Source organism: Anser brachyrhynchus (assembly GCF_964034855.1).
Source record: "Anser brachyrhynchus genome assembly, chromosome: 5".
In the NCBI taxonomy this organism is placed as follows: Eukaryota; Metazoa; Chordata; class Aves; order Anseriformes; family Anatidae; genus Anser; species Anser brachyrhynchus.
The window spans coordinates 56,041,203-56,066,289 of NC_137699.1; the positions used below are offsets into that span (position 1 = coordinate 56,041,203).

Consider the following 25,087-nt stretch of genomic DNA (forward strand, 5'->3'; position numbering starts at 1 on the left):
AAGCACATCCTGAAGTGATTCATGTTTTTTCCCTAGCTTGTTTTCCTCAGCTCTGTAATTGAAAATTGCTAAAGCATTATTTGAAGTACGTGTAGTATCTTAGGAACTAACTCAGTGATCATAAATTTGCATCACAAGTGCACATATAGCTTCTTACCTGGCATAAATTTTCAATCTGAACCACTCATTAACTATACCACAACTATGACCCACCCTGTAATCACCACTGGCTAATATCTGTCAATTTGAGGCTCCCTTTTCTACTTTTTATTTTTTGTTCCCTTCTTTTAGAGGCTTTTGGTTTTACGTAAAGAAAGAAACAGTAAAGAAATTTCTCATTTTTTTGGGGGGTTTTAGAAAACACAGCAAGGGCAGAAACATTGAAAACTCATGGAAAAAATGGACTTGATGGGGAAAGAATTAGATAAACCATACTGAGGGAAGATGCAGAACAAGGAAGAGAGGAACTGTGGAAGAGAGGTCAAGAATGAATGAAAGATAGCTATCTATTCATTTCAAATCAAGTGAGTAACGCTATACCAACCTTTAGGGGAAAAAAAAGCCACCACCTGAAACTGACACAGCTCATGTCAGTATTAGTACTGACTAGAGTTTTCAGAGAAATACGATCAGTAATTTTACTCTTAGTAGGTGTAGATACCAAGCTGAAGCAGAAGTATAAATTCTGTAGAAATTAAAGGCAACGAGTATTTGGAATGTTTACCATGCCGTCATCAGGCAAGATTATCAAGCTCGTGACTATTCAAATACAAAGTATTTAAGTTACAGCCAGGTATTACAGTAAAAGAAATTGAAACACAAAACCTTAATCAAGCTGAAAGATTTAAGATGTTTCAGTGATGTAGTTAAAAAGATGCACGTAAGCATGAAGTCATTAAAATAACTTAGGCCTCTTAATCTTCTCAAAAGCAGATTAAGCTAAACTTAAACAAAACATGACAAAGTGAAATTTTGATTTTATGCACTACGTATCCTTGGTATGAATGTTCAGTATGTACAGTTCTGAAAACTCATTTTCGTAATGTTTTTGCATCCCCAAAGTATTGCACTGCAAGCTGACAAAAAGCTGCCAGTTACATCATCACACTTGGCACACTCAGTTAAGATATTTTTAAAGGCAATGGAGTATTTCAAAGGTTCTAACCGAAAAGATGCTATTAAAAGTGGCATAATGCTTTTATATGAAATGTTGGCTAATTCTATTAAGTTTAATTACAGAAATTCCTTTTTTTTCTCCAAAGTACTATTGTAAAAGCTTTTATGTGGAACGTGGAAGAAATGCAGAAAACAAATGTATACACTAAAAATTAATTTTCAATACACTCCAGTATACTGTGTCCAACATGTTTAATTTCTTGTTGTTCAACAGATTTATTCTAAGTACAGAAGTATATCAGGTACAGTTTTAGAATTAACTTCCCTATGGTGGTAACTTGCTTCATGTACAGTAAAGATGATCAAACACCAAATTCGTTCTCCAAGAAGAGATCTTTTAATGATGGTCAGAAGACTCTGAAACAAAGACACGATTTAGACTGTTCAAACAGTAGAGTAAACCAATTCAAGAACATAGTTCAGAACCTAGAATAGACAACTGTATCGAAATCTGAGCATAATATTTGGCAGGTTCAACTGCCCTGATAAATAAATCTACCACACCAAACTAAATGTACAACAAACTTAGCTAATAGTAAGAATCCTTTTTCACACATTTTAAAATGCTATTGCAGCAAACTCTTCCGCAGGTTTGGTATGGTTATTGGTATTGGTTATTTGTAATTACAGTTTATTTATGCTATTATCCTTAAGTCTAGAATTATTGTCATTGATTACATATATAAAATGTAAATAATGTTTGCATATACAAATTCAACTGGGAGCAAATGACCTATCTATAATGGTATAGAAAGTAACCTGAGTTATAGCTGCTCATGACAAATAAGAGGGTATTATATAGTTAATACTTACTATCTGCCACTGCTTTTTTGCCTAGAGGAAAAGAAAAAACAAAACAAGCTGAACAATTACACTTAAAAAAAAAAATCCTGTTTATATTTTACAGATAAATTTCAGTTAGATTACTCAACTCACGATTTCCTGAGTGTGAATGAGATTTAAAAAAGCATACAAGATGTACTTTTTCTGATACATTTCCATAAACATATATATATATAAATTATTTTTAATCAACCAAGATTCTATGCATTTAGAATTCATAGCCATCAAGACTCCCACTATGATTTGAGGAAAATTTATACAGAATGGTAGTTTTGCATAGTGTGTGTGTGTATATATATATATATATACACAAAACTGAAGAATGTAAACTGAAGTAGTAACAATACCGTTTACCTTAAAATCTTTTGTAATTAAAATAGCTTATTTCACATTCCCATTTTAATTGTTCTCCTAGAAGACTGATTTATAGTGACCAGACATAAATATATGGAAAAATTTTTTTTGTAAGGCAGGCAGTCACAAGAGGCTGTGCCATCTTCATCCTTGGAGGGACTCACTTGAATTCTGACTGGTGCTATCAGCAACTTGATCTAACTACTCTGAGCAGTGGTTTGGATCAGGTGACCTCGAGAAGTCCCTTGCAGCCAAAGTTATTCTACAACATAAGGTTCTGTAAGTAAATGTATTAAATACAAAACTGAACCCTAAACTTCAGGAAGGGCTACAGCTATTAAAAGCTATTTTCACTTTAAATTAATGCGTAGCTTACGCTTCCTCCATATCAAGCTTCTTATAACTCTTAGTGACAGGTAGTAAAGGGATTGGCTTGGAAATTTTTCAGCATAGCCCAAATCGAAGAATAGGACCTTCAAGATACCATAATCTGTTGTAATCTTCTGCTTTGAGGGACCTGACCCACTCAAATGTACTAGCTTTACATTAGATTTTCTATTTTTTTTCTCTAAGAAAGAGATCCAGCATCACCAAATAAAACACAATTCAATGATCAGTGATGTGATGTACCTCATACTTTAAGGTGCATCAGCCCAAAATTATAGTACTTAATACAGTTCGCATGGGAAACCATTCTTAAAGTTGCCTTTTTTTTTTTTTTTTTGCAAATATTAAGAAAAAAAAAATCAAAGTTCTAGTTCAAAACAACCTCACATTCACTCAGGAAAAATCTAGAGAAGCCTCTGGCTACGCATTTCAAATTAGATGTGTGTTTTTTAAAACCAGTGTCTACATTATTTAATATTCATAAAGCAGGCACTGTTACACTAGTTTATGAATGATTTTGTTAGCGTAGCCTTCTACACTGAACATATTAAACTTTTATGGCAAAAACTTGGCCTTAAGGAAAAGTGTTACTTTCTTATTTGCTAGATATGTTGAAGGACAGTTTGAGCTGTTGTGGACAATCATTTTATAAACCATGATTTTAATTAACAGCCAATGAAGATTAAAATGTTTAACTTACCACCATATGAAATTTTGTAATAGGTATAAGCTGTTAATGCTATACCGACCCATACTTCTTGATAAATTGTAGAGAAGTAGAACCTCATGGCTCTCCATGACTTTGGAATCATGGCTTGCACCATCTGAAAGGTAATAAGAAGTTCTGCAATGAGAAGTTTTGTAACTATATTCTTATCTGCTATGTATGTATGTGCATGTACTTATATATACACTTTTATACATCTATGTGTTATGCATACCAAAGTAGTATATACGTGCATTTGTACGTAGATGTATATCTATATATATTCTTTACATGTATTATACACATATATATACACACACATCTAATACATCAGCAGCAGCAATTTATGGGTTTGAAAAAATAATCCCCCAAAATGCAAAAGTACTTATTCCAAAGTAAAGCATTGAAAATTCAGAATTAAGGTTATAACTTAACAGGCTAACACGCACAAAAATGTATTCCAGCTGATGAAAGGACTCAAAGATGATCAACGGAACATTTGCACAGCGGCAGTACGTAGGCTCCTCTCCCTTTATCGGTGACTTTTTGTTTGTTTCCAGACTCTCTCAGGAGCAAAACCTTGTTCCACACAAGCTAGACAGACTCTTTCCTTACACTACCAAGTCAGTTTCCCTCCCTCGCCCACATCTACCATGTCTCCCAACATGGTAATTTCTACTCAAAATAGCAAAACACAAGATAAGCTACTAACTTCAAGATTTATCATGAATATATTACTTTTAAAATATGTCCCGTGAATAGAGAGCCTACTGATTTTTTTTCTTCTGTGTATCCAGCTTTGTTAGTCAAGGTAAACACAGAAAGCTGCGTAAGATATGTTTTAAAATAAAACTAACTCCCATACAACCTGTTGGCATACCATTTGCACCACATTACACAGCAATACAACATGTTCTACTGTTTTCTACTTAAACAAGCAGAACACTTCACCCAACACAATACAACCCATTATAAACAGTTATATGCAGATATGGATAGTATATGTCAAGCCAGCACCCCAGGACAGAAACACAGTTCTTGTTTTTTCCAACTTCTGTGAGGTCATTCTCACTTATTTCCCAGTGCTAAGTGTAACATCCTTTAGCAACCATCAAGGGTAAAAGGAGATAAGGGCAGCCAATGTCAAAACAACTGGAAAAATTTAGATGGTACTTAATGAAAGCATCTTCATGGAAATCAATGTATGAATACAGACAAGTCCACATTTCTCTTTACTAGTGTATGGAGAGACATCTCAATCACATTCATATTTCCTGAAATCGTGCTGTGCTTTCACCTGTGCTATTAAGAGCACTGAAAACCACTCCCCCCAAGGTTTTTAGTGTTTGTTCACAGAATCACAACATGGCCAAGGTTGGAAGGGACCTCTGGAAGTCATCCAGTCCAACCCCCTGCCGAGCAGGATCACCTAGAGCACATTGCACAGGATGGCATCCAGGTGGGTTTGAATATCTCCAGAGGAGACTCCACAGCCTCTCTGGGCAACCTGTGCCAGTGCTCTGTCACCTCACAGTACAGAAGTGCCCCCTCATATTGAGCCTGAACATCCTGTGCTTCAGTTTGTGCCCGCTGCCTCTCATCCTGTGGCTGGGCACAACTGAAAAGCGACTGTTCCCATCCCCTTGATGCCCACCCCCCAGGTGTTTTTATACATTAATGAGGTCTCCCTTCAGTCTTCTTTTCCAGGCTAAACAGGCCCAGCTCTCTCAGCCTATCCTTGAATGACAGGTACTCCAGTCCCCTCATCATTCTCACAGCCCTCCTCCGAACGCACTCCAGTAGCTCCACGTCCCTCTTGCACTGGGGAGCCCAGAACCGGTCACAGCACTCCAGCCGTGGCCTCACCAGGGCTGAGCCCCAGGGGGAAGATCACCTCCCTTGACCCGCTGGCAACACCTTTCCGAATGCAGCCCAGGACACCGCTGCCTTCTGCTAAGCCACAATGCTGACTCAATGTCACCCCGCTGCCCACCGGGCCTCCCAGGTCCCTCTCTGCAGAGCTGCTCTCCAGCAGCACACCCCCCAGCCCGCACTGCTGCCTGGGGGGCCTTCCCCCAAGGCCTCAGCGGACACAACACTGATGAAACCTCTTCCCAAAACCCCTCCGTCCGACAGCGGCATGCCCTTTCTGCTCCCCCCTCCCAAGCACGCCCTCACCATCCCTCGGAGCGCGGCCCCGCGGCCCTTCCCGCACCGGCGGGCGACGGCAGAGCACGGCCGCCCCCCCTCACCCAGCACCTCCCGGGGGCTGCCCCCAGCCGCCCCCACCCGAGGTGCGCCCCGCGGCACCCACCCTGAGGGCCGGGGGGGAGCTCGGCGGCCGCCGAAGGTCACGGAGCGGGGACAGCCGCCGGTGCCGCTGCGGGGGACGCCGGGAAGGGGAGGCACCGGTCCGGCAGGGGCGGCCGCGGCCAGGCAGCGCCCCCTGCAGCTGCGGAGGAGCGGAGCCCGGCTCCCAGCCGCTCCTCCAGGCGCGGGGGAAGGAAGCTGGGCGCCCGGGGAGCGGGCGGCACCGGCAGGCAGCCACCCGCCGGGGCGGGCTGAAGGGGCTCCACGCCTGGGGGCTGCTTCCCTGGGGGAGAGACGGGGTGGCGCACCCTGGAACCGCGAGGGGACCGTGCTTTGTACTGTGATCGGGCAGGGATCGTGCTTCGTGCTGTGACCGGGAGAGGAGCGCGTTTCGCCCCGGGAAGCGCAAACGGGAGCCAACGCCCGGCCCTACGCCGCTCCGCCCGCTGCCCCCCCAACATGGCGGCCGCCTCCCCTCAGCGCCGCCGCCCGGCCGAGGCGCCCGGTCACGTGGTGTGGGCAGAGCCAGCCCGAGCGCGGTAAAAGAGCCGCTCGGGGCTGCGGTGCGAGGCCGTGCCGCCGCCATCATGCTGCGGGCGCTGACGGCGGAGCAGATCCGCGACTGGTTCACCGTCGGCAAAACTGTGACCGCCGTCGAGTTTTTGGGGGGCGAAGCGCACGCCGGAGCCCCCCGAAGTCCCCTCGGCTGCCCCGATGGCCCTCGGGAGCCGCCGGTGGCCGCGGGGTGAGTGCGGGGCTCCTGGTGGTGAGGGCGAGGGGCTGCGTGTGGGGGCACCTGCGGCGCCTTCCCTCAGTCAGCTCCGTGCCTGAGGTAGCGGGGTGAGCAGCGTGTGTCCTCAGGGCATGTGTGTGCCTGCAGCTGCCCCAAGTGCCTTGTGTGGGTGCAGCTCGGGGTGCTGCTGTTGGCTTCCTGGGCTGCACGGGCGGCCTGCTTCTGGCTTTGCCTCAAAAAGAGCACAAAACTGGCACGTCGAAACGTTTGTTTCCTTTCAGCCCCTCGTGTAAAAGTGCTGCTGGTACTAAGTTCTGAATTGCCGATGGAGGTCTGCTTTTTATACAAGGAGTTAAAAAAATGCATAAATATAGCAATGGCCAGATGGGGGGGGAATGGGCTAAAGTTGTGCCAGGGGAGGTTTAGGTTGGATATTAGGAAAAACTTTACTGAAAGGGTTGGCATTGGAATGGGCTGCCCAGGGAAGTGGTTGAGTCACCATCCCTGGAGGTCTTTAAAAGATGTTTAGATGTAGAGCTTAGTGATATGGTTTAGTGGAGGACTTGTTAGTGTTAGAGGTTGGACTGGGTGATCTTGGAGGTCTCTTCCAACCTAGATGATTCTGTAAAACATTTAAAAGGTTTTAGTGTGGAAGATATGGCTGTGCTCTTTAACTTGCCTGTCATAGGTCCAGCTGTCTCCAAGTTAGCCCTTTTTTTGTAGCCATTTCATTTGGCTAAAAGCATCACAGGCTGTTTGTTCTGCCCACCAGTTGCGCAGGTGGGAAACATTGGTGCTCTTTGATATTATTGCCACTCACCTTTCTGGCAGTGGAATGGTTTGTGTTCGCTGCCTGCTGAGGGCAAAAGTATCAGCAGGGTTAGCGTGAGGAATCGCTGTTCAGCATCACCTCATGCAAATCGTGTAGACCCTAAGTAAAAAGCACTTAAACACTTGTGTTCTCAGGCAGTGACTGTCAGCAGGGAAATGATGACTGGCCTACTGCAATGATGCTGCTGATTAAGTTGAAATCTAGGGCGTAAGCAAAATTCCAGGAAAGTTTGCCTTAGCTGGCTGAGGTGCAGGTTTTCTTTGTGGCATAAGCCAAACAGATTTCTTTAGAATATGTCTGACTTCTCGAGCTTGTCTTCCTGTTCTTTCTGCCTTTATTCTTTCTATGCTTTTCTCTGCTTTTCTCTGCTATTTAACTAAAGAGTACACTTGCACTTCAGTCTGGTGAAAATATTCATATTCTGTAAAATTACCTCTCGATTCTGTATTTAAAAGATAAATTGACAAATTAAGGTGTTAGTGGACCACGTTTCTTCAACCTTTGGATAATTTTTTCCTGTGCCACCTCCAGTTTGCAGTTTGGTTTCTCTCCTCCCATTTGTTGCTGCTACAACTGGATATAGTAGCCTAGTATATGTTTAAGCAGTAAAAGGTGTGTGAAAGTAAGCAAGACTTTCTGTGCTTTTGCTTAGCATTGGGCTGGGAAATAATTGACTGTGATGCCTAGATATTTTGTTATTATTCAGTAACTGCCTTTTAGCATATTTTAGTGGTGGTCTTCGTTTCTGGAATTGGAAGTCTGCATTTGCTTGTATTAAAGTGAAATGTATGAACAATGGAGAAGCTGTATCAGTGGTCACTGTGCTTTTGACACACACACCCACACACACACCCTTACCTGCAGCCTCCCTGTTTTGATGATCACGAAGCTAAATGAGCCCTACATGTTTACTGCCTTATCATTTTCCATAAACCAAGATTTGGAAGCTAAATTTGTGGGGCTTTTCTCCTGTTTTCCAATAAAAAGTTGTGAAGGTGCATGTTTTAAAAAACTTCTCTTTATGTGAATTACCATTGCTGGGATCCTGAACGCTTGACTAAATAAAAAATATTTTCCAAAGCCTGCGTTGCAGATGTTCATTCTCAGTGTAATACTAATTCTGCTGATGTCTTTGATGTGCTCAGTAATTTGCCTTCTTGCCTATAGAAAAGTACCTGAAGTTTAACTGCTTGAGGGAGCTTTGTTGTTGAGAAAATACTTTCAGGCCATCCCTGTCCACGTGCAGGGATCCACTTCTGGCTTGTTTTAGAACTGCATGAAAAGAATGGGATAAATTTTATTCGGTATTGATAGAGCAGATTAAGTTGAAATGAACTCTTTTTAAATTTATTTTTAAGCCAACAGCTAAGCAAAAGGTGGACAGAGTTTATGCCAGCTCTGAGTGCAGGTCTGAGTTTGCACATACATATGAAGTTTCCCATATTTAGCTTATGGGAAGTGGGGGGACCAGTTACTCTTGGTGATGAGCTGTATTTTTTAATTATTCTTAACCTTTAGGAACTGATTAACTCTAGCCTTGTAGTAGTCTGTTAGCTAGCTTTATGCAAGAGTTTTGATTGTTTTGCCTCCTTTGTATCTGGTATTCCACTCTCCTGTGTGAAATGTTCTCAAGATCTGTGAATTTTCCAAAGGCTTCTTAAAACCAATTTATATTGCATTGCAAGTGAATTCATTCTTAGGTGGAAAAGAGTTGTGGCCTGCGTTTTCACTGACTTTCTGCTCTAGTTGTCTGCTGTGACCATAACTACTGTGTGTCTGATCAGTCTTGTAAGACTTTATTTATCATTGTGTGTTCATAATAATGGCAACTGAAAATTTGAAAAGATCACCTCTTGCTTTTGCAATAATCTGTTGAATATCTTTTGCTGTTACAGAGATGTATCATATTTTTTACACACATTTTACCTTGCTTTCATTTTAGAACTTATTCTTGAAGTTGAGAAATAACTGTTCAGCTCCAAAAGGTATTTACCAGTTTATTTGGTACAACTGATACTATATTAAGTCTTACACAGTATAAAGTTCCCACAGAGCCTAAAAGCTGTGTGACAAATAACAGTAGTTTGTGCCTAATGCTTTGTGGAGTGGTGCTATTTCAAAATACGGAACATGGTCTTTTCTTGTTTATACATCTATATCTGTCTACCTGTGTGCTAAAAGGAAAACACCTCAGTGCTTTATCAGCAGCAGTTATGTTTTTTGTTAAAAGGTGCCTTCAAACACAACATTTTAAAGGAACAATGAAGATAGGAGGAGGGTTCATACTTAAAGTTTGTATAATGCACGCTAGCTGTAACCAAGGACTTGGATTTCTGAACTTGTATAAAAAGGGAGCGTGTCACATTTTCTATTCCTATGTTTGTGGATGGCAATCACAACAAAGGAAGACAAACACTACACAGCTTTTTGAAAGAAACACAAACCCACTCAACTTGATGGGTAGTAGTATGGAAGGTTCCAGATTCTATCAGAGAAAGTGGGAAACGTGCTTTGCGTGTTTTTGTCGACATAACTTGAAACGGTGGGGATTTCATCTTTGTCTGATTTGTTAGAACTGTCTCCACGCAGGCTGCAATGTTCAGAGCAATTTGTATTCCATACGTCTGCCAGTTGCTCTTGTTGGTTTTCTCTCTCAATGGTAGTAAGGAAATCTTTTAAAACTTGTTTGAATATGTAGACTATTTCCCAAGGTAAAACATCGTTTTCTGCCAAAACTTCACGAAATCTAGAAACAAACAAGAATTGAAATCTAATCATTGGGGCTGACAACTCTTCTGTTTCCTTGCTCATCTTTTGAGGGAAGGGGAAGGAGGAGGAAATGACTGTGTTCTGGTGTCATTTACTCCTTGCTACCACATTTCCCCACACGCCTCCCCCAAAAGATTACAAGAGGAAGAGAGCTCTAACAATGCACTGGAAGCGGTCCAACTATTATGAGGGTTGTTGTTATTCAGTATGCTTTTTCTTTTTTTTTTCTTTTCCTTCTCCATCTGGGTAACTTGATTTAAACTGACTTTGCCCTTAGGTATATTCTGGGCTTTAAAAGGCACATGGGCTTCTTCTGTCATTTCTACATGCCCCTAGAAAATATATTTAAAATATGAGTATAGGAGAATTTTACATGGTAATTCCCCCCAATGTTTCATATTTAGTAGACTGTAACCAATTTACAATTGAATTGTAGTCGGTTACGATTTAGTATCGGGGATAATTAACAGGAAAAAAAGAAAGTATTGACAGGTCACATTTTTAAGCATGCAAGACTTCCCTTGTTTAGGATTAAACCAGGAAAATCCCGATATTCAAAAACAAAAACTTCACCTGTACAACATAATAAAGCACAGGTGTAGTTTGTGAAACATCCATAAAATACATTCAAGTTGATGGTCATTGTTACACTGGAAGAAAGATCAGAGCCATACATAAGCTTGGGAAAGATAGAAGAAATAGTTTATTTACGCTCCGGTACTCAAGGCTAGAGGAGTAGGAGTAGTTACCTGCTGAGGATGGTTCCAGTTTGGCAGGGCTGGATTTGAGAACAGAGGACTTCCAGCTGCCGCTGCTCCGTGGCTGGAATTGTTGCTTGAGGATTTTGGTAGTTCTTCAGCCAGTTGTAATCCGTGCCAGGTTTCTGGACTTTCTGTTCATTTTCAATCTCTTGCACTAATCTTTCACGCTCTTTCAGGTGCCATTTCAGCTCCCTCAGCAAGGTTTTGGTAACTAGTTCTGATCCAGGATACCTTGTGGATTTGTAGGAATCGTTCTTTGACCATTTCATCCAGCCAAAAAGTGGCATTTTTAAGCTGTGAGGGAAAAATAAAACAATGTATTTTGCTTATTTCTGTCAGACCGGTAGTGTTTATACCTACAGACTTCCTTTTAAGCTGCTGACTGTTTAAAGGAAACTTTACTTATGATGGTAAAATTTCTTGCACTACAATATAAGAAGCAATAATAATCGGCAAGCCGTAATTAAATCTGACAGGCCTTACATTTTATATTTTACATCTGTTTTCCAAGTTAACACTTTCAAATGCTGTAAGCTTCAGAGTTATAAGTGCATATTTATCTTGAAATTACTTCATGTTTTTTTCCTGAGAGCATATGAGGTAGTTAAAAAATATTAAAAAAATTGAAGTAATTCTTGCAAGTTTAAAAAAATAAATTGATAAAATTAAGTGCTGCAACTCCGTACAAGTCCAGCTTAAAACTTCTGTGTCACTTTGTATTTTTACATAAATTCTTATTGATGTAACCTCTGGAAACAGAAATCTGGTGGAATAGACTTTTAAATTGCAGTTAGTTACCAATCATGCAGACACAAGCATACCAATCAGAAGGAAATAACATAAATTACCTTTGCAGTTGTCTGACCGGTGTTGCTTCAGGTGAGTCTCTTATTCTAGCATATCCTGTTCCAGGCTGTTACTACTGGTGGAAGAAAACAAGTTTTTTTCTTTATTTACTCAAACTGTGCGTAGAAAAATGACTTTCAGTACTGAACATCACAGTTCTAAGTTTTTTTGCTTTTAAGGTTCTTTCTCATCCTCTATACCAGACAGACAGCAGCAGTAATCCATTTAACCTAACATGGTCTCTCAAACACTTTCTACAAAGTCCATTAAGATTTCCTACCTTTGGATTGAGTTCTGCCGATGGCAGCAATTTAAAAAAAAAAAAGTAACAATTTCAAATGCTTGTTGCTAAATCCATCCGAAGGTATTGGTGGCCGTGAGATGAATAATGATTGTCTGGAGCAACTCCAGACGCGCTTCTGGCTGAAGTTAAGGCTGTCGGATGCTGTGATGCTTGGCTGTGCATAGCTGTAGGTCGCAGTTTAGAGCTGTATTTTTATGCCTGTAGAGTGCTAAAAATAGCTCTGTTGCTTTTATCATCAACCTAAACTTTCAGGCCAGTGAGATGCTGAAAGACTTTCTCCCCTTAGAGGGGGGAGCAGGCTGTTGTACTGTCACTTCTGAGCGGCTAAGAATAGGCTTCCTCCAGTACGGAGCATCTCAAGCCTTTGTTTGCCGAGTGCCGACAGAACAGAGCTATTTGACGGTTGCTCAGGATTTTGGTCGCTATATTAAATGCTTCTTCCAGATGAATTTCATCGATCTCATGGTACTACACTTTTTCGTTACTGTGCGTAACATAGCTGTTAGCATTTTTAATTAACATTTCAAATGTGTTTAAAGAAGCCAGTCTGTAACACCTACGGTGTGCCATGAAAGACGCACTAATCTAATTAAAGGAATGGAATGAGAAGGAAATGCAAATTGAGGTCAAACTGATGTAAAAAGCCCAGAATTTAAAGCCTTACCATAGACTTCGCTTCTCTCTCAACTGGCTGTCAGTTGCCTTTTCCTTCTTCCCTTGATGAGTGTTTTGAGCATATCTGTTTTTAAGATTAATTTCCAGGGATGGCATTGCACGCAATAAAGGTCGCTGAAGCAACCATTTTCCGTTCCAGTTCTCTGGTCTCTTCCTATTAATCTAAATGATAGGCATGGTATATTAAGTGCCTTCCCTCCTTGTCTTCCTTGTTAGAATGGCTAGCTTTGCTCCTGTAAGTATTTTTCGGTCCTACTTTTTTGCCTCCACTGGTGTGTGGAACCGTTGGAAGAACAAGGCTTCTGTAAATTTGTTCTAGATGTCATACAACATAAAGGATGACGTGTGGGGCTGTTATTAAAGCTGATATTCCTTATACATTGGAAAAATTCAGATGTCAGCATTAATCCTCTTCAAGTGGAAGGTTTTCACATTGCATTGTATGTGGTACTATGAAAAATGAAGAGAGCTAGGTTTATGATGACAGAACTGTCCTGACAGATTTTCAGATGAAATTAAAATGTTCCTTGCCACCTCCTTTACAGCACAGTTACCATGTCACCGCTTACTTTCCAATTTGATACAGTGGAGAAAAAAATGCTGTACAGTGGAAAACCACTGTAGTGTCTGTGCAAATTAAGAAGATGTGTGCTCGAAGGTGTGCAAATTAATGAAATGAGAAAGCTACAACAGTGGGTTTTGTTGTTCTGGTTTTGTTTTTTCACCTAATCTTCGGTTATACCATGAAATTTTGCGAGTCTGGATACTGAGAACGATGCTTACCTTTTCATTGGAAGGGGAACACTAACACTGACAATCTTGTTGCTTCTAGTTCTGTACGTGTTTCAGATCTGCATTTGGGACGATATGGCTGTTTGTGTGAGTCTGACACTGGGAACTGGAACTTCATTCCGTCTAACCCGCAGTGTACCAGAGTTTTGCAGTGCTGTATCCACATGGAAGTTGCAGCTTGACTTCAGCAGATAGTGGGTCTGTTCCCTGAAGGCGTTAATGAGTGGTCTTAGTGGTAGCTACAGCTGTTACGTCTCAGTCTGGGGCAAATCTATATTTTGATTCCTCCCACTAATTTTTAGGCGCATCTATAATAAAAATACAAATGGTGTGAAGTCATTACGACTTACCTTCAGTGTTTGTTTTCTTGTAAATACACATTCTTTGACTTATTACTGGGGGAAAATGGTGTGGTTTCCTTGACATTCCTGTGGCAATCTTGCACTTCAGTCTGTAAATTCAGGGATGCTGTGTTTCTAAGAGTGATTTAGGTTCTGAGTTTCTTGCCTTTGTTTTCCCTTTTCTGAATCTTCCTTTGCTGGTAGTAGAGGCTAAAACACATCATAGTACTAGAGAGAGACCGTAACATTAGTTACATAATGATGAGTAATTTTTCATTTGTTAATAAACCAAAATTTACTCTGCCATTGAAGCAGAGCAGTTGTTAACTAATTGATACATTTTGTGTAAACTAGCCCTAATGGTCTGTGAATAGAAAAATGACTAATAAAATAGAAAAATAGAAAAAAAATAGAAAAATAGAAAATGACAGCTGAAGATTCTTTAAATCTTGCTTTCCTTCAACCTCCTTATTATATTTTTCTTACTTTCCTAGGCAAAGAATGTAATGAATTCCTAAAGCATCCATTTCTGTAGCTTTTTTTTTTGAATTGCAGTGAACAGTATCTCCTTGTGTGCTGGTAAATCAGATTGGTTGTTCATACATGTATTTCTTAGACTTGTTCTTAAGACGAGCCTAAAAACCTGCTACAGAAAAATGGTTGTCTTCTGATGTTGTTCTCAAATTGAACTGAGGGAGCAGCAACAATTGCTGGAGCCAAAGTGCAGCTTTCCTTTCATGAATCATCTCAGACAGCTTTGGTAGTCCTTCCTTGCTTGCTGTGACAGGTCCCAGGTTCGTCAGCGAAGAGCCCTGTTCCAAAGGAATAGTCTTAAAAGAGCACAAGTTAATTGAAAATTAAATGGGCAATTGAGGAAATAAGGGAGGCAGTCAGTGGGTAAAATGGTATCTCTTTTCTAGCAGCCCTATGTAAGACACAGGTTATTTCTTTTTATTTTGAAATGGCTTTCTAGAAAACAGACTTTCTTGAAAAGCTCGGTGGCTGCTTACATCTATCCTGTGGACTTTCTGGCACCAAAAAAATTTATTCCAAAACCTTAATGTGTTCCTCTTCCTGCTATACTCACTGTTCTTCACCTATCTCAAGTAAAGAGGAGGTCCAAATCAAACTTACTACTTTTTGACCTAACTGTAAAATCTAGTGGTTTACACAGATGTTCCTTACATAGGCAGCTGACTAGGAGTCTGTGTACCTAGTTTGTGGAGATGTTGGGTGAGGTGGAGAGAAGAGGGACTTCTCATTTTTCTTCTTTCTTGAGAGGACAGAATGCTTATGGATTTGCAAGAAATAAGCAATCACTAAATGATCATATTGTGCTGTGCGTATGGTTTCCAGCGCAGGTTACTCCTGCTGTGTGTGCTGAATACTTCCACGCTTCTTGGGAGCCTTTTCCTAAATTCTCTGTAGAAATGGAGGCTTGGGGAGAAGCTCTGACCACAGCTAGGTGGCTTGACTTGTGTCTCCTGTGCCGTCCGACCATATGAAGAATAAATGCTTCATCTTGAGGATGGCTGAATAGAGCTAGGCAGTCTAAAACAGATTTCTGTGACAGGGCACATATGTAAGACCCTTAAGCTTTAGCACCACTAGAGGTGTGAAGACAACTGCATGTGAAATGACAGAACAGCTGAAACCCATCTCTGTTGTAGTGGCTGCTTTGTGGTGGATTTTTTATGGGTTATGGTGGATGCGTTTGATTTCTTCATGTCTTCTAGCTGTGTTAGTTTCATGGCATTTGGTTTACAAATACAGGAGAGATGAATTGTTGAGGTAGCTTGACTTGCATTTCCATAGTTACGTACACAAAGTAAGCAAGCATAATTTACCTGAAATTACTCTAGAATAGATTAATGTTGAAACTTTTTTTCCTTAGTGGCTTCAGTAAACATATTTGCAGCCTGTAATTCAGAAGGGGAGAAGGGGGTGTCAGTCTAGTGTGGTATCAGTAGAGGTCATCTGTCAAGAATTCCTCCGAAGACAGCTCCACATCCGTGACAAGGGTTGTGTCCTGGGTATCTTTAGTCCTGATGGCACATGCCCAGCGTGTGCTGTGACAAACATCACCGTTTATAAATGGTTGGTTGTCGTGTGTGGCTTGGTGTGAAGGCATGGAAGCCCAGTCCATTGCTCTCATGTTCAACCTCATAATGCCTGGTGTCCAGCATCTGTTCTGGGAGTTTCTTTTTTGTCTCCTTCTGTTTGCTCTCACAGTTGGAGGGGAACCTGGAGTAAGATATTCTAGAATCAAATATCTGGTATGTGACTGCAGTTATTTAGCACTTAAGTAGGAGGATTGTTTGCTTTTAAAGTTCTTCAAGGTTAAAATCTCTGACTTTCTTTGTCGGGTCTCTTCCAAATTATGTTATCAACTAGGAGCCCTTGGCTCCATATTAAAGGCACAGCATGACAACAGGGCAAGAATAGTTGCGTGCACTTGGTGATGCAAGTGCAACAGACAACATGGATTTAAATAGCTAATACTTACCATGGGTACACAGCATGTTCTGAGGGTGCTGAATGTACCTGGAGTTTGACTGTGAGACAATAGCAAAGCATAACTCCAGAGGAGTACTTGAAGAATAAAGGTGAAGAGCTTTTGTGGATGTTTACAGGACGCTTCTTCAAGGCTAAGTGATAGCATGGGAAAAAATGGGGTGGGTTCTTACAACTTAGTAAGTGAACAGTGGAGTCTGGCATCGTGAGTTCCTGACTAACCTAGATAGCAGCTACTTCAGAAGATGGAACTGTTTATGGCAAGGTAATATTTCTTAGCTAAAAAGAGGTGACAGCAGATGTTCATTTTATTCTGTCTGATGCTTTCCAAAAGCTTTAGAAAGCTTATGTAAAGAACTAAGTAAGCTAATCTCTTTAGCACAGTAAACTTGGATATTTGCACTGGCGTGTGGTTAAGTAAGTTTTCTGTTTATGACCTTTCAGTGCTACTGTAATAAAGGATTTGTTGTAGTCATGTAATGTGGAAAGTGCATTCTCAAAACATTCTTGCAAAATCTGAAACTCTCAGGAAGAAGGAAAGTTCTCTAGGGAGCAGCTGTTCTTCCAGTGTAGTGTTTTCTTGAGAAAAGTATTGATCTGTAACAATATTCTGGGAACTAGTGAAACTTTTCCACTTTGTCTTGGGAGAAGAAGGTGCAAATCCAAGTTAGCTTTCAGTGCAGGAAGGAAGGCTTTAATCCTTCTGTGCGTCTTAACATCACATACATAAAGGAACTTCCTAAACTGAAAAGCTGGTCCAGTACTGAAATAAAAGCAGTCTCCTTAAACCTGGAGTTACTACTGTGCTCGTCTGTATGAACTACAACTTCAGTACTGATTTGCGGTGGTTGAGTTGTGTGGTACACAACAGTGTTCTTTGACAGAAAGCCAGTTTGAGAAGTTACTGACCCTGCACACAGCTTAGCTCACCTGACTCAGTGTGCCATGGAGCTGGGCTTTTGAACTGCCTTACAGTTCTCTACGAATGAGAGACTCATAATAGCACACCAAAAAATTGTCATCAATAGTCTTGTTTGTCCAAAAGTATTGATAGCAGGTTGTAACCACTGCTAGCTAGCTAAGGTTTTAACAACTTCGTGTAGTGGTGTGTGCTCCATATTTGTTTGTAGTTTATAGTCACATGCTGTGGTTTGTCATCTGTCAGATGTTGTGAGGGGTTGGTGCTTCAAGTTATGTGTGAGGGTTACCGCCAATACTACTGGTCACCTGAGAAAAGAGATTTCAGTTTTGTAGCTCTCTGTAGCTAGCAGGTAAGACGATGTGCTTCCATTTATAAGCTGTCCCACTCCTTGGATTTAATGATCAACTTCGCAGTGTGTTTTTCTTTGATACGGCAGAACAACTCACTGGAGCTGTTTCAGGCTGCAGACAGATGGTGAGTCTACCTCCTCAGATCTTACAGACAGCATTGGATGGCTTTCACTTGTTAACAACTATGAACAAAACTTGCCACAAGCTGTGACAGCTAACAACAGTAATAATTCCCTTTTAACGGCGCTAGCTGACAGAGTTGTGTTAGCTATCACTGTACTGCCATTCCTGTGGTGAATATAACCAGGGCATGCTTGAAGCTGATTTCTTCCAGTCACACTTCCTGTAGCGTTCATGTCTGGTGCTGGTGACACTTCACTGATAGGCAGGGGAGTTACAGGCATTAGTTAGAAATCGAGGGCATCCTGCATTTGATACTTTGTGGGCACTTTTTAATTTGTAAACTCTTAATTCCATTGTAATTCAGAGCTTTTAGCTGGTTTACACAAGATTGTTCATCTTTTTTTAATTGTTTTGAGGATTTTTTGGCTATTTGGCCAAGTTCCTTCTCTTTATGCTTACAGGGGAGGGGATGAATTCTGAAGTTTCAAGGAGTACAAGTGCTTTGCGGGTATTGCTAAGGGATCAGAAGGAATGCCTGATAGTCACTGTGTTTTCAATTTAGGTTGATGTGAACACCCATCTTTACTTCTAACTCATAACTAACTAGAACGCTAATATCCAAGTCTGACTGAGAGGTGGAGAGAGGTTTGGATGTGTGGCTTGCCACCATCGCCACAGGTAATAGTTGCCATCTTCTGCACAGCCTTACTTGAGCTTTCTGCAGAGGGAGGAACTCCTAAAACAGCTCACCTCCAGCAAAAAGGCCAGTTCTACGAAGCCTAGCAGTTCTTCCCAGTGTCCCCCGCTGGCAAAAATAAAAAATAATAATAAAAACCTCAGATCTGTAAACTTGAGGATTAGGGGTGTTTCATCCCAGTGTCTATGGTTGTTACTATTCTTGGATTTTAACTGTGGATGAGGTAGAAGACAGGAGGTCTCACAGAGCTATTACTCCGACAAAGAACAAATATTTTTAAAATGTTGAGCTTACATAGTCTATTCAAATGTTTCCCGTGGAATTTTGGGGGATTTTGCAGAACAGTTTGAGTGCTCCCTCTCTCCCTCCCTCTCCAGCTAGTTCAAGTTTGAAAACAGTCATTCTGACTAACTGCTTGCTATGAGGAGGAGTCGTCAGGTATTTAAGATGCCTTTATATGAAGACTTCAGCTACCCAGCTATTTAGAACAGCGCTATTGTGTGGGGGGAAAAAAACATGCACCTCATTGAGTCGTAGATTCTTAAAACGTGTAATTTTTTTTGTAAAATACATATTTCAGTATTTAAGGGTTTAGCTTCACTTATTCTGAATCCAAATGATAATCTTTTTTTTTTTGACTGAAACACGACAGCTTCTGAGTGACAGTACGTTTTGTTTTAAAGTTGGCTATTTCTGCAGGTAAGACCAGTCTTCTAAAAGCCCAGAATGCCCACTGCCAGTTACAAGGAGAGCCATTTTTAGTATGTCCTTCAGTAAAGCCCCTGGAAGGTTATTTACTGTCATGGCAAATGTTCCGTTATGTAAAGTGTCACATTATTTTAGTTTCAGAGAACAGACTTTGAAACGGTCTACTGTATATATTGTACTAAAATTGTACAGCAAAATATTCCTCCGTATGCCATACAGCTAAGGGGCTTTTCAAGTGGTTTTCCTCCATCTCCCAAAGTTCTCTAAGAGGGTGGATGACTTGCGTATGATAGAAGGCACGACTTAGGGCAGTCCTCTTCTGATCTGGGAAATGAGTGACGCTGGTTTTACATTCACCTCCAGTCCCATGTGAACAGAGACTTTCATGGCAAATGAGGCAGAATATAAATGAACAGAAAGGACAGGTACAAGTATTTTTAAGAACACTGTCATAGAATGCTTTGGGTTTTTAGCTCTTTTTTTCTTTTTCATTTGTTTGTCTCTGCAATACAAATACATTTCAGGTTGTATAGCTCTGATAGGAGTTCCTATCCCCAAATTAAATAGCTAATAGAAAATAACCTGAAATTCCTCTTTATTGGCTCTGCAACCATCTTAATCTTCAGAGTGTCATTACATATTGGAATATTTTCTTTATACGACCAGGTTTGTCGAGTTGGCAGTGTTCTTCAGGGAATAATCCTGTCTGTTCCTCTACATTTAAAAAGCTGGTTTGTTTGTTTGTTTTCCAAATATCTCTTCTAGAGACATTAACTGTGTTCAGTGCATGTATTGGCACTTTAGCATATGTTGTTGTGAAGAGCCAAATAAATCACCTGTCAGTTGTGATTGAGGGTTGGCGATTGATTCTGGTTTTGAGAAATGAGCGTATACAAAAGTGGTTGGTTTAATACTTCAGCTGATGTTCAGATATTAAGATTACTGAGTGTGTGCTGGTGTGATGGCCTGGTTGACTTAATAGAGGTCACTCTGTAGCTTGAAGAAAAGGAAGACCTTTCTCTACTTGAAGTTATTTAAGGAAATATCTTAATATCTAAATCTCTCTGTGGATTTGAGAGCATTTAGAATTGGACGTGTCAATGATTTCTGGTGTTAAACTGTTTCCCTTCTAATAATTCCCCTGAAGTGGCAGCTGCATTTAAGTTTGTCGTGACACTGATTTGACCGTTAAGCCCAAATAAAATATTAAAAAAAATTCTCCCAATCGCATCCTCAAACTTAGTTTTAGTAGTCACATGTGTGAAGATCAGTCACACTTGGGAAAAAGGGTATATTGGTCAAATTACATGCTAAAGAACAAGGAAAGTATCCCATCATCTTGTAACAATAATAATTCTCCTACAAAAGGAGTTGTGCTATATATTGCCTCTTTGCCTGTATAGAGAAGCCTTCTTCTGGCCACTGCCACTCAGACTCGAAGTTGCTGTGTCTGCTCCTTCTGGGAGTGTTTTGCAGAACCGAGCAGGTAGGTCCTGAGTTGTGTACAACTTTATAAGTAGCTGACGTGTTATGTTCTGCAGCTGTTAGGACTTGACGAGTTAACTTGATGGCAGTGACATTACTGATTGACGGTGGTGTCAGTGGTTTATCATTTTATCAGCCTCTGTCCATGTAGGGTGATAAGTTCTAATGTCATACGTTTCCTGCAGGTTCAGCTGCAGAAATCTGGCTGCTGCTGAGGATGAAATGTGCTCTGGATTTGAGGAAGATCAACCCTCCTCCTCCCGGCCCCCTCATTTTTTTAATAAGGGGGAAGGGAAAAAAAACAGAACATCTCATCTCCTGGTTTTCTTTAAATTGAAATAATGACTTAATTTTTTTTCAATAATCATGTTAGAGTCAAGAAATACTTCTTACTGCCTCTTAATTTGTTACAATTATGAATTCATATATGCAGCTGAAAAGTTTTGTTTGCCTATATTGTAATTTATGTAGGGGATTAAAAGACCCGGGGGACTCTTAAAGTAGCTGATCGCTGAGGCCGGAACCTGGAAGGCCTAAGGAATATGCCCTATAATAGGGCAGGTATGCTGAAATGCAGGCTCTCACTGTGCCGGAGGGAATAGAAGCGGGGAAGAGAGAACTGGTTTATTGGGCAGGCATCTTCACAGGGGAATCTTGACAAGTCCTTTCATTAGCCTTGTCCTCTTCTTGCATGGAATGGATCTGAATTTTCTGCATCTTGTCATTCCTCAGCTGTCAGCAAATTCTTGTTGAAGCTCATCGGAAAAGTACTCCATCCTTTTTTGTTTGTCCATGTATAGGATGATGCCTCCTGATGCTGGGTTATTAATGGCTGTGCCGAAGGGTTATGTTGTTGACCTATGAGAGCGCCAGAGGCTTCAGAAGGAATTTCTTTTTCAATTTGCTTAAAAAAAACATTCTTTTGTAAGCTTTTTATTTTATTAAAGCTGCAAAGTTCAGCATTAAAACATGGAGAACTGATGTAATGAAGGTTGTTTGCTCATTTCATATGCCCATATGCAATTTCCCAATTACATATGATTTTCCTCAAGACTGTAGCCTGGTTCACTGCAAAGAGTGAGCAATGTTCATTCTTAATGAGTGGCTATTAAATATTTTCTTCATTCATTGCATAGCCTCAGGTTTATTTACTGCATGCTGCTTTCTGAATACAGAAAACATCACATCTGAAAGAAAATACTCAAATATGCACACAAAAAGTAATTCATTCCCTCAAATCACTGAGGTCACGCTGTCCTCGTTCTCCTGGAGTCACGCAGGTAAAGGTCAGGAGCATGTACTGCTAGGAGCCCACTTTGAAGTGCTTAATACTTCATCTCCAGGGGTGCTCATTTGAATATATCTAGCAATAAATAAAACAGGGTTTGTTAACTGACTTCATCTGCAGCTTACATGTTGTGCCTCTGCAAGGTCTTTACAGGAGACGAGGAGCACAGACCTGTCCTTCTCCCCCACGGCTGCACCCTCTCAGCAGAAGCTTTTTGGTGAAGCAGTTTCCTTGCGGTTGCTTGGGCTTCTTTTGACAATTCTTACTCACTCTTTCATGGCCATGCTTACTGTCTAAATCACTGCTTTGTTGTTGTTGTGGATGACTCAAGGACAATTTGCATTTACTGCATAATCAGGTTTATTTTTGTGCGTCCAGCGCGCTCAGTGAGGCTGCAGTCACAGGGAAACAAAAATAATTGGCTACATCACTAAAATCTCTGTGCGTGCAGTGGTGCCAAACCACTGGTCAGATTTAATTATGGTATTTTCAGCTGCTGAATGCTTCACGTACAACTTCATTGTATTTTATTTAATTTGTGTTTAATATATATTCAGTGGAATAACCTACTTAAGAGGTGGGCTGACAGGATGTGTATGAACTCCTTGCAATCATTCCTGAGATGGAGGCCTGCTATTTGGGAAGGGTTTGGGCGGTAACCCTGCTGTAGGCTGCTCTCTGCACATGGGCAGCTGTTTCTCCTGTGGCAGTTGCGGTTCTGCACGCAATCCTTTTGAACCCTGTGTTGAGATATTCAAGAGCTGGGGAAACATTGACTTAATTCTGCACTCAAAATATTGTTAAAATAGGATATGAAGCCGTTGTGAAGGCTTCTTTGTTGTTCCTCTCACATTTTGTTGACAGCAGTATGGTGATACACACGTGGTGCTTTCTGTAGGAGGAAATAATGACTGATCCGAGTGAATCATCTCTGGCAGAGCCAGGCTAGTCCAGAGTTTGCCTTATCAGAGAAGGTGGGCACTTGAGTTACCAAGACTTTGTGAATTAATGTATGATGAGAAATGTGTGAGAGCATGCCTTGTTAAAAATCTCTTGCTGTTCCCAGTTTAATTGCTTTTGAGGTCAATCTTGCTTAATCACAGAATAGCTTGAGTTGGAAGGGACCTTAGAGATCACCCAGTTCCAACCCCCTGCCACGTGCAGGGATACCACCCGCTAGATCAGGTTGCCTGGGGCTCCATCCAGCCTGGCCTTGAACACATGGGGCATCCACAGCTTCTCTGGGCAACCTGATATTCATATTCAGGTCAAGAAATAGAGGCTTTTGTCCAGTTATAAAATGTCTCAAAGCCACAGACAAACAGATTTGCTATTTAGTACATAGCAAAAGCTTGCTCAGGGCCCAGAGCTTAAATTAAGGTGCAAAACCATAGTTCTGACATTTTTGTGTCTGCAACTCTACAATACTTACATTCATTTAGGATATGTTTTTAAATACAATTATTGTATGTGTGCTGTTTTATTCTCTAGTGAAATCCAAGTGTCTTTCTTCATACTGTTTAAATAGATTTTTTTTTACTCCATTCTACTGGGTCATGGATAGATTTTCACTCGTATGTGTAATGACATAACTGTGATTTTGTATAAAGTTCTCTGAGTGATCATGTTAGCTTGTTTCCTGACCACCAACAAATCTTGGTTCAAAGACAAAAGTTATTTTCCTTGAAGTAGCAAGGAGATTGTTTGCTCTTCTCCACCTCTGTTGTCTCTAAGGATTCATGCAAGGATAATGTGTATTTTCTCAATTGTATTGTATCAAGAACTTGTGAAAGCAGTCTGTTTAATCTTTGTTCAAAAGAAATTTTAGACTTTCATTAGGAGACAAATTCCTAGCTATTGAAAACTTAGAGGATGATACTTTGGGAGTGTAGTTCTTTGGAATCCAAACAACGAGATTTAATATGGCAGTTTCCTCAGGCTAATAATCCTAACTGCAAGGACAAAATTAATCTCTGAAGTTTGTTGTAGTAGGTACTGCATGATACAGCATCTCTGAACTTGTGTAATGCTGTTACTCCCATAGAGATCTGTAACTACTGGATGAGGAAGCATGTATTGAATTGTCACTTCTTATTTCTTTAGGTTGCCTAGCACAGAGAGAGGTGGAACTGAATATGCTGAAAAATACAGACAAGTGGAGGCACAAAAGCTTGATGTGTTTGGAAATGATCAGTGTGTCTATAAACCAGGTAAAAAAAATTTCCTATTCTAAACACAGGTTTACCTGTCCTTTTCCTGTCTTCTTCGCCCAGATAAAACTCTGAAACCTAACTGCATCTTTCCTGTTTGTTTAATGCTGTGTATGTACATTTGTTTGTGTAAGGCACAGTGTTAAAAAATAATTTATTTTCTGGGATCAACAGTGCATAATGCTGATGCATAGATACATGCGCATACATCTGGTTTATTGTGTTGAAAAATGTAGATATGTTAGATAGAAATGTATCTGCAAGAAAAACAACACTCTGGACTCAGTGTGTCTTTTTGTTCTCTTTTCCCATTTTTGTCTCCATGTTATTTCTGTGTGTACTTGATTGTTGCTTTGTTTGTCTTTAGAGAGAAATTTGATTGCACCTCTTTCCTAGGAGCTCTGGTAAAAGCAATATGAGGCTGACTCAGTTGTCAGGACAACTTAGCTTCAAACTCTAACAGTGCTTCTTAATTTCCAAATTTGTTAATGTAGCTGTTTCCCAAGGAAAGGACACTCATGTAGTTTGTCTGTTCGGCATGTCATTCTCTGTAATTTTTTATCAATGATTTCCCAACATTTGGAAAATGGAAACGTTTTCAAGACATTATTATCCTTCCATGCTTCTGCAAAGTACGTGACCTCTGGAACTCGGGTGGATCCTGCAGCCATTTGTTTGGCTTGCCATCAGCTGAGGCTCAGTAGGTGCAGTTGGCCTGTCCAGCCCGTGCAGCGCATCTGACCGTAGGTCCCAGCCCCAGCGTGCTGGCTGTCTCTGGTCCACTTCAGGTGGCGTAACATTTGTGGGAGACCAGGAGGCATTGAAAATGCAAAATAAGGGGATTGAAAGAGGTGTAGGGTGTTGTAGATCAGTAACACAGTATTCTCTAGTTTTTCATGTGCTTTTCCAGTTTAACTCTTAAAAGTTAGTCATTTTGATTAATTTAGGGAAATGCCATAAA

At 40.8% G+C, this 25,087-nt stretch overlaps 3 protein-coding genes across 5 annotated transcripts in view; 1 reads left to right on the plus strand and 2 right to left on the minus strand.

Moving 5' to 3' along the window:
- Positions 1-1,351: 1,351 nt before the first annotated feature.
- ATP5MJ (ATP synthase membrane subunit j) lies at positions 1,352-5,938 on the minus strand. Its single transcript, XM_080594913.1, has 4 exons — positions 5,781-5,938; positions 3,461-3,584; positions 1,990-2,010; positions 1,352-1,533 (listed from the first exon to the last, which is right to left on the minus strand). The coding sequence occupies exons 2-4, from the start codon at positions 3,582-3,584 to the stop codon at positions 1,514-1,516; spliced, it is 165 nt and encodes a 54-aa protein (XP_080451039.1). The 5' UTR covers positions 5,781-5,938; the 3' UTR covers positions 1,352-1,513.
- Positions 5,939-6,249: 311 nt separating this feature from the next.
- Positions 6,250-25,087, plus strand: part of TDRD9 (tudor domain containing 9) — a 67,863-nt gene continuing 49,025 nt past the window's right edge. For all 3 annotated transcript variants that reach the window (XM_080594910.1, XM_080594911.1, XM_080594912.1), the window contains exons 1-2: positions 6,250-6,521; positions 24,020-24,126. In XM_080594910.1, the coding sequence (XP_080451036.1) occupies positions 6,364-6,521; positions 24,020-24,126 (265 nt within the window). In that variant the 5' untranslated portion in view covers positions 6,250-6,363. The remainder of the gene's footprint in view (positions 6,522-24,019; positions 24,127-25,087) is intronic.
- On the minus strand, positions 6,528-11,756 carry RD3L (RD3 like). Its single transcript, XM_080594914.1, has 3 exons — positions 11,720-11,756; positions 10,860-11,165; positions 6,528-10,087 (listed from the first exon to the last, which is right to left on the minus strand). The coding sequence occupies exons 2-3, from the start codon at positions 11,156-11,158 to the stop codon at positions 9,790-9,792; spliced, it is 597 nt and encodes a 198-aa protein (XP_080451040.1). The 5' UTR covers positions 11,159-11,165; positions 11,720-11,756; the 3' UTR covers positions 6,528-9,789.

What these genes read in the sequence shown, in the direction of transcription:
- RD3L (XM_080594914.1), bottom strand. Translation starts at nt 11,158, where the DNA reads ATGCCACTTTTTGGCTGGATGAAATGGTCAAAGAACGATTCCTACAAA. An exon ending in ACTGGAACCATCCTCAGCAG is followed by an intron (nt 10,088 to 10,859) that starts GTAACTACTCCT and finishes GTTTGTTTCTAG; the next exon opens with ATTTCGTGAAGTTTTGGCAG.
- ATP5MJ (XM_080594913.1), bottom strand. Translation starts at nt 3,584, where the DNA reads ATGGTGCAAGCCATGATTCCAAAGTCATGGAGAGCCATGAGGTTCTAC. An exon ending in TTACAAAATTTCATATGGTG is followed by an intron (nt 2,011 to 3,460) that starts GTAAGTTAAACA and finishes CTTTTCCTCTAG; the next exon opens with GCAAAAAAGCAGTGGCAGAT. An exon ending in CAAAAAAGCAGTGGCAGATA is followed by an intron (nt 1,534 to 1,989) that starts GTAAGTATTAAC and finishes TCTTTGTTTCAG; the next exon opens with AGTCTTCTGACCATCATTAA.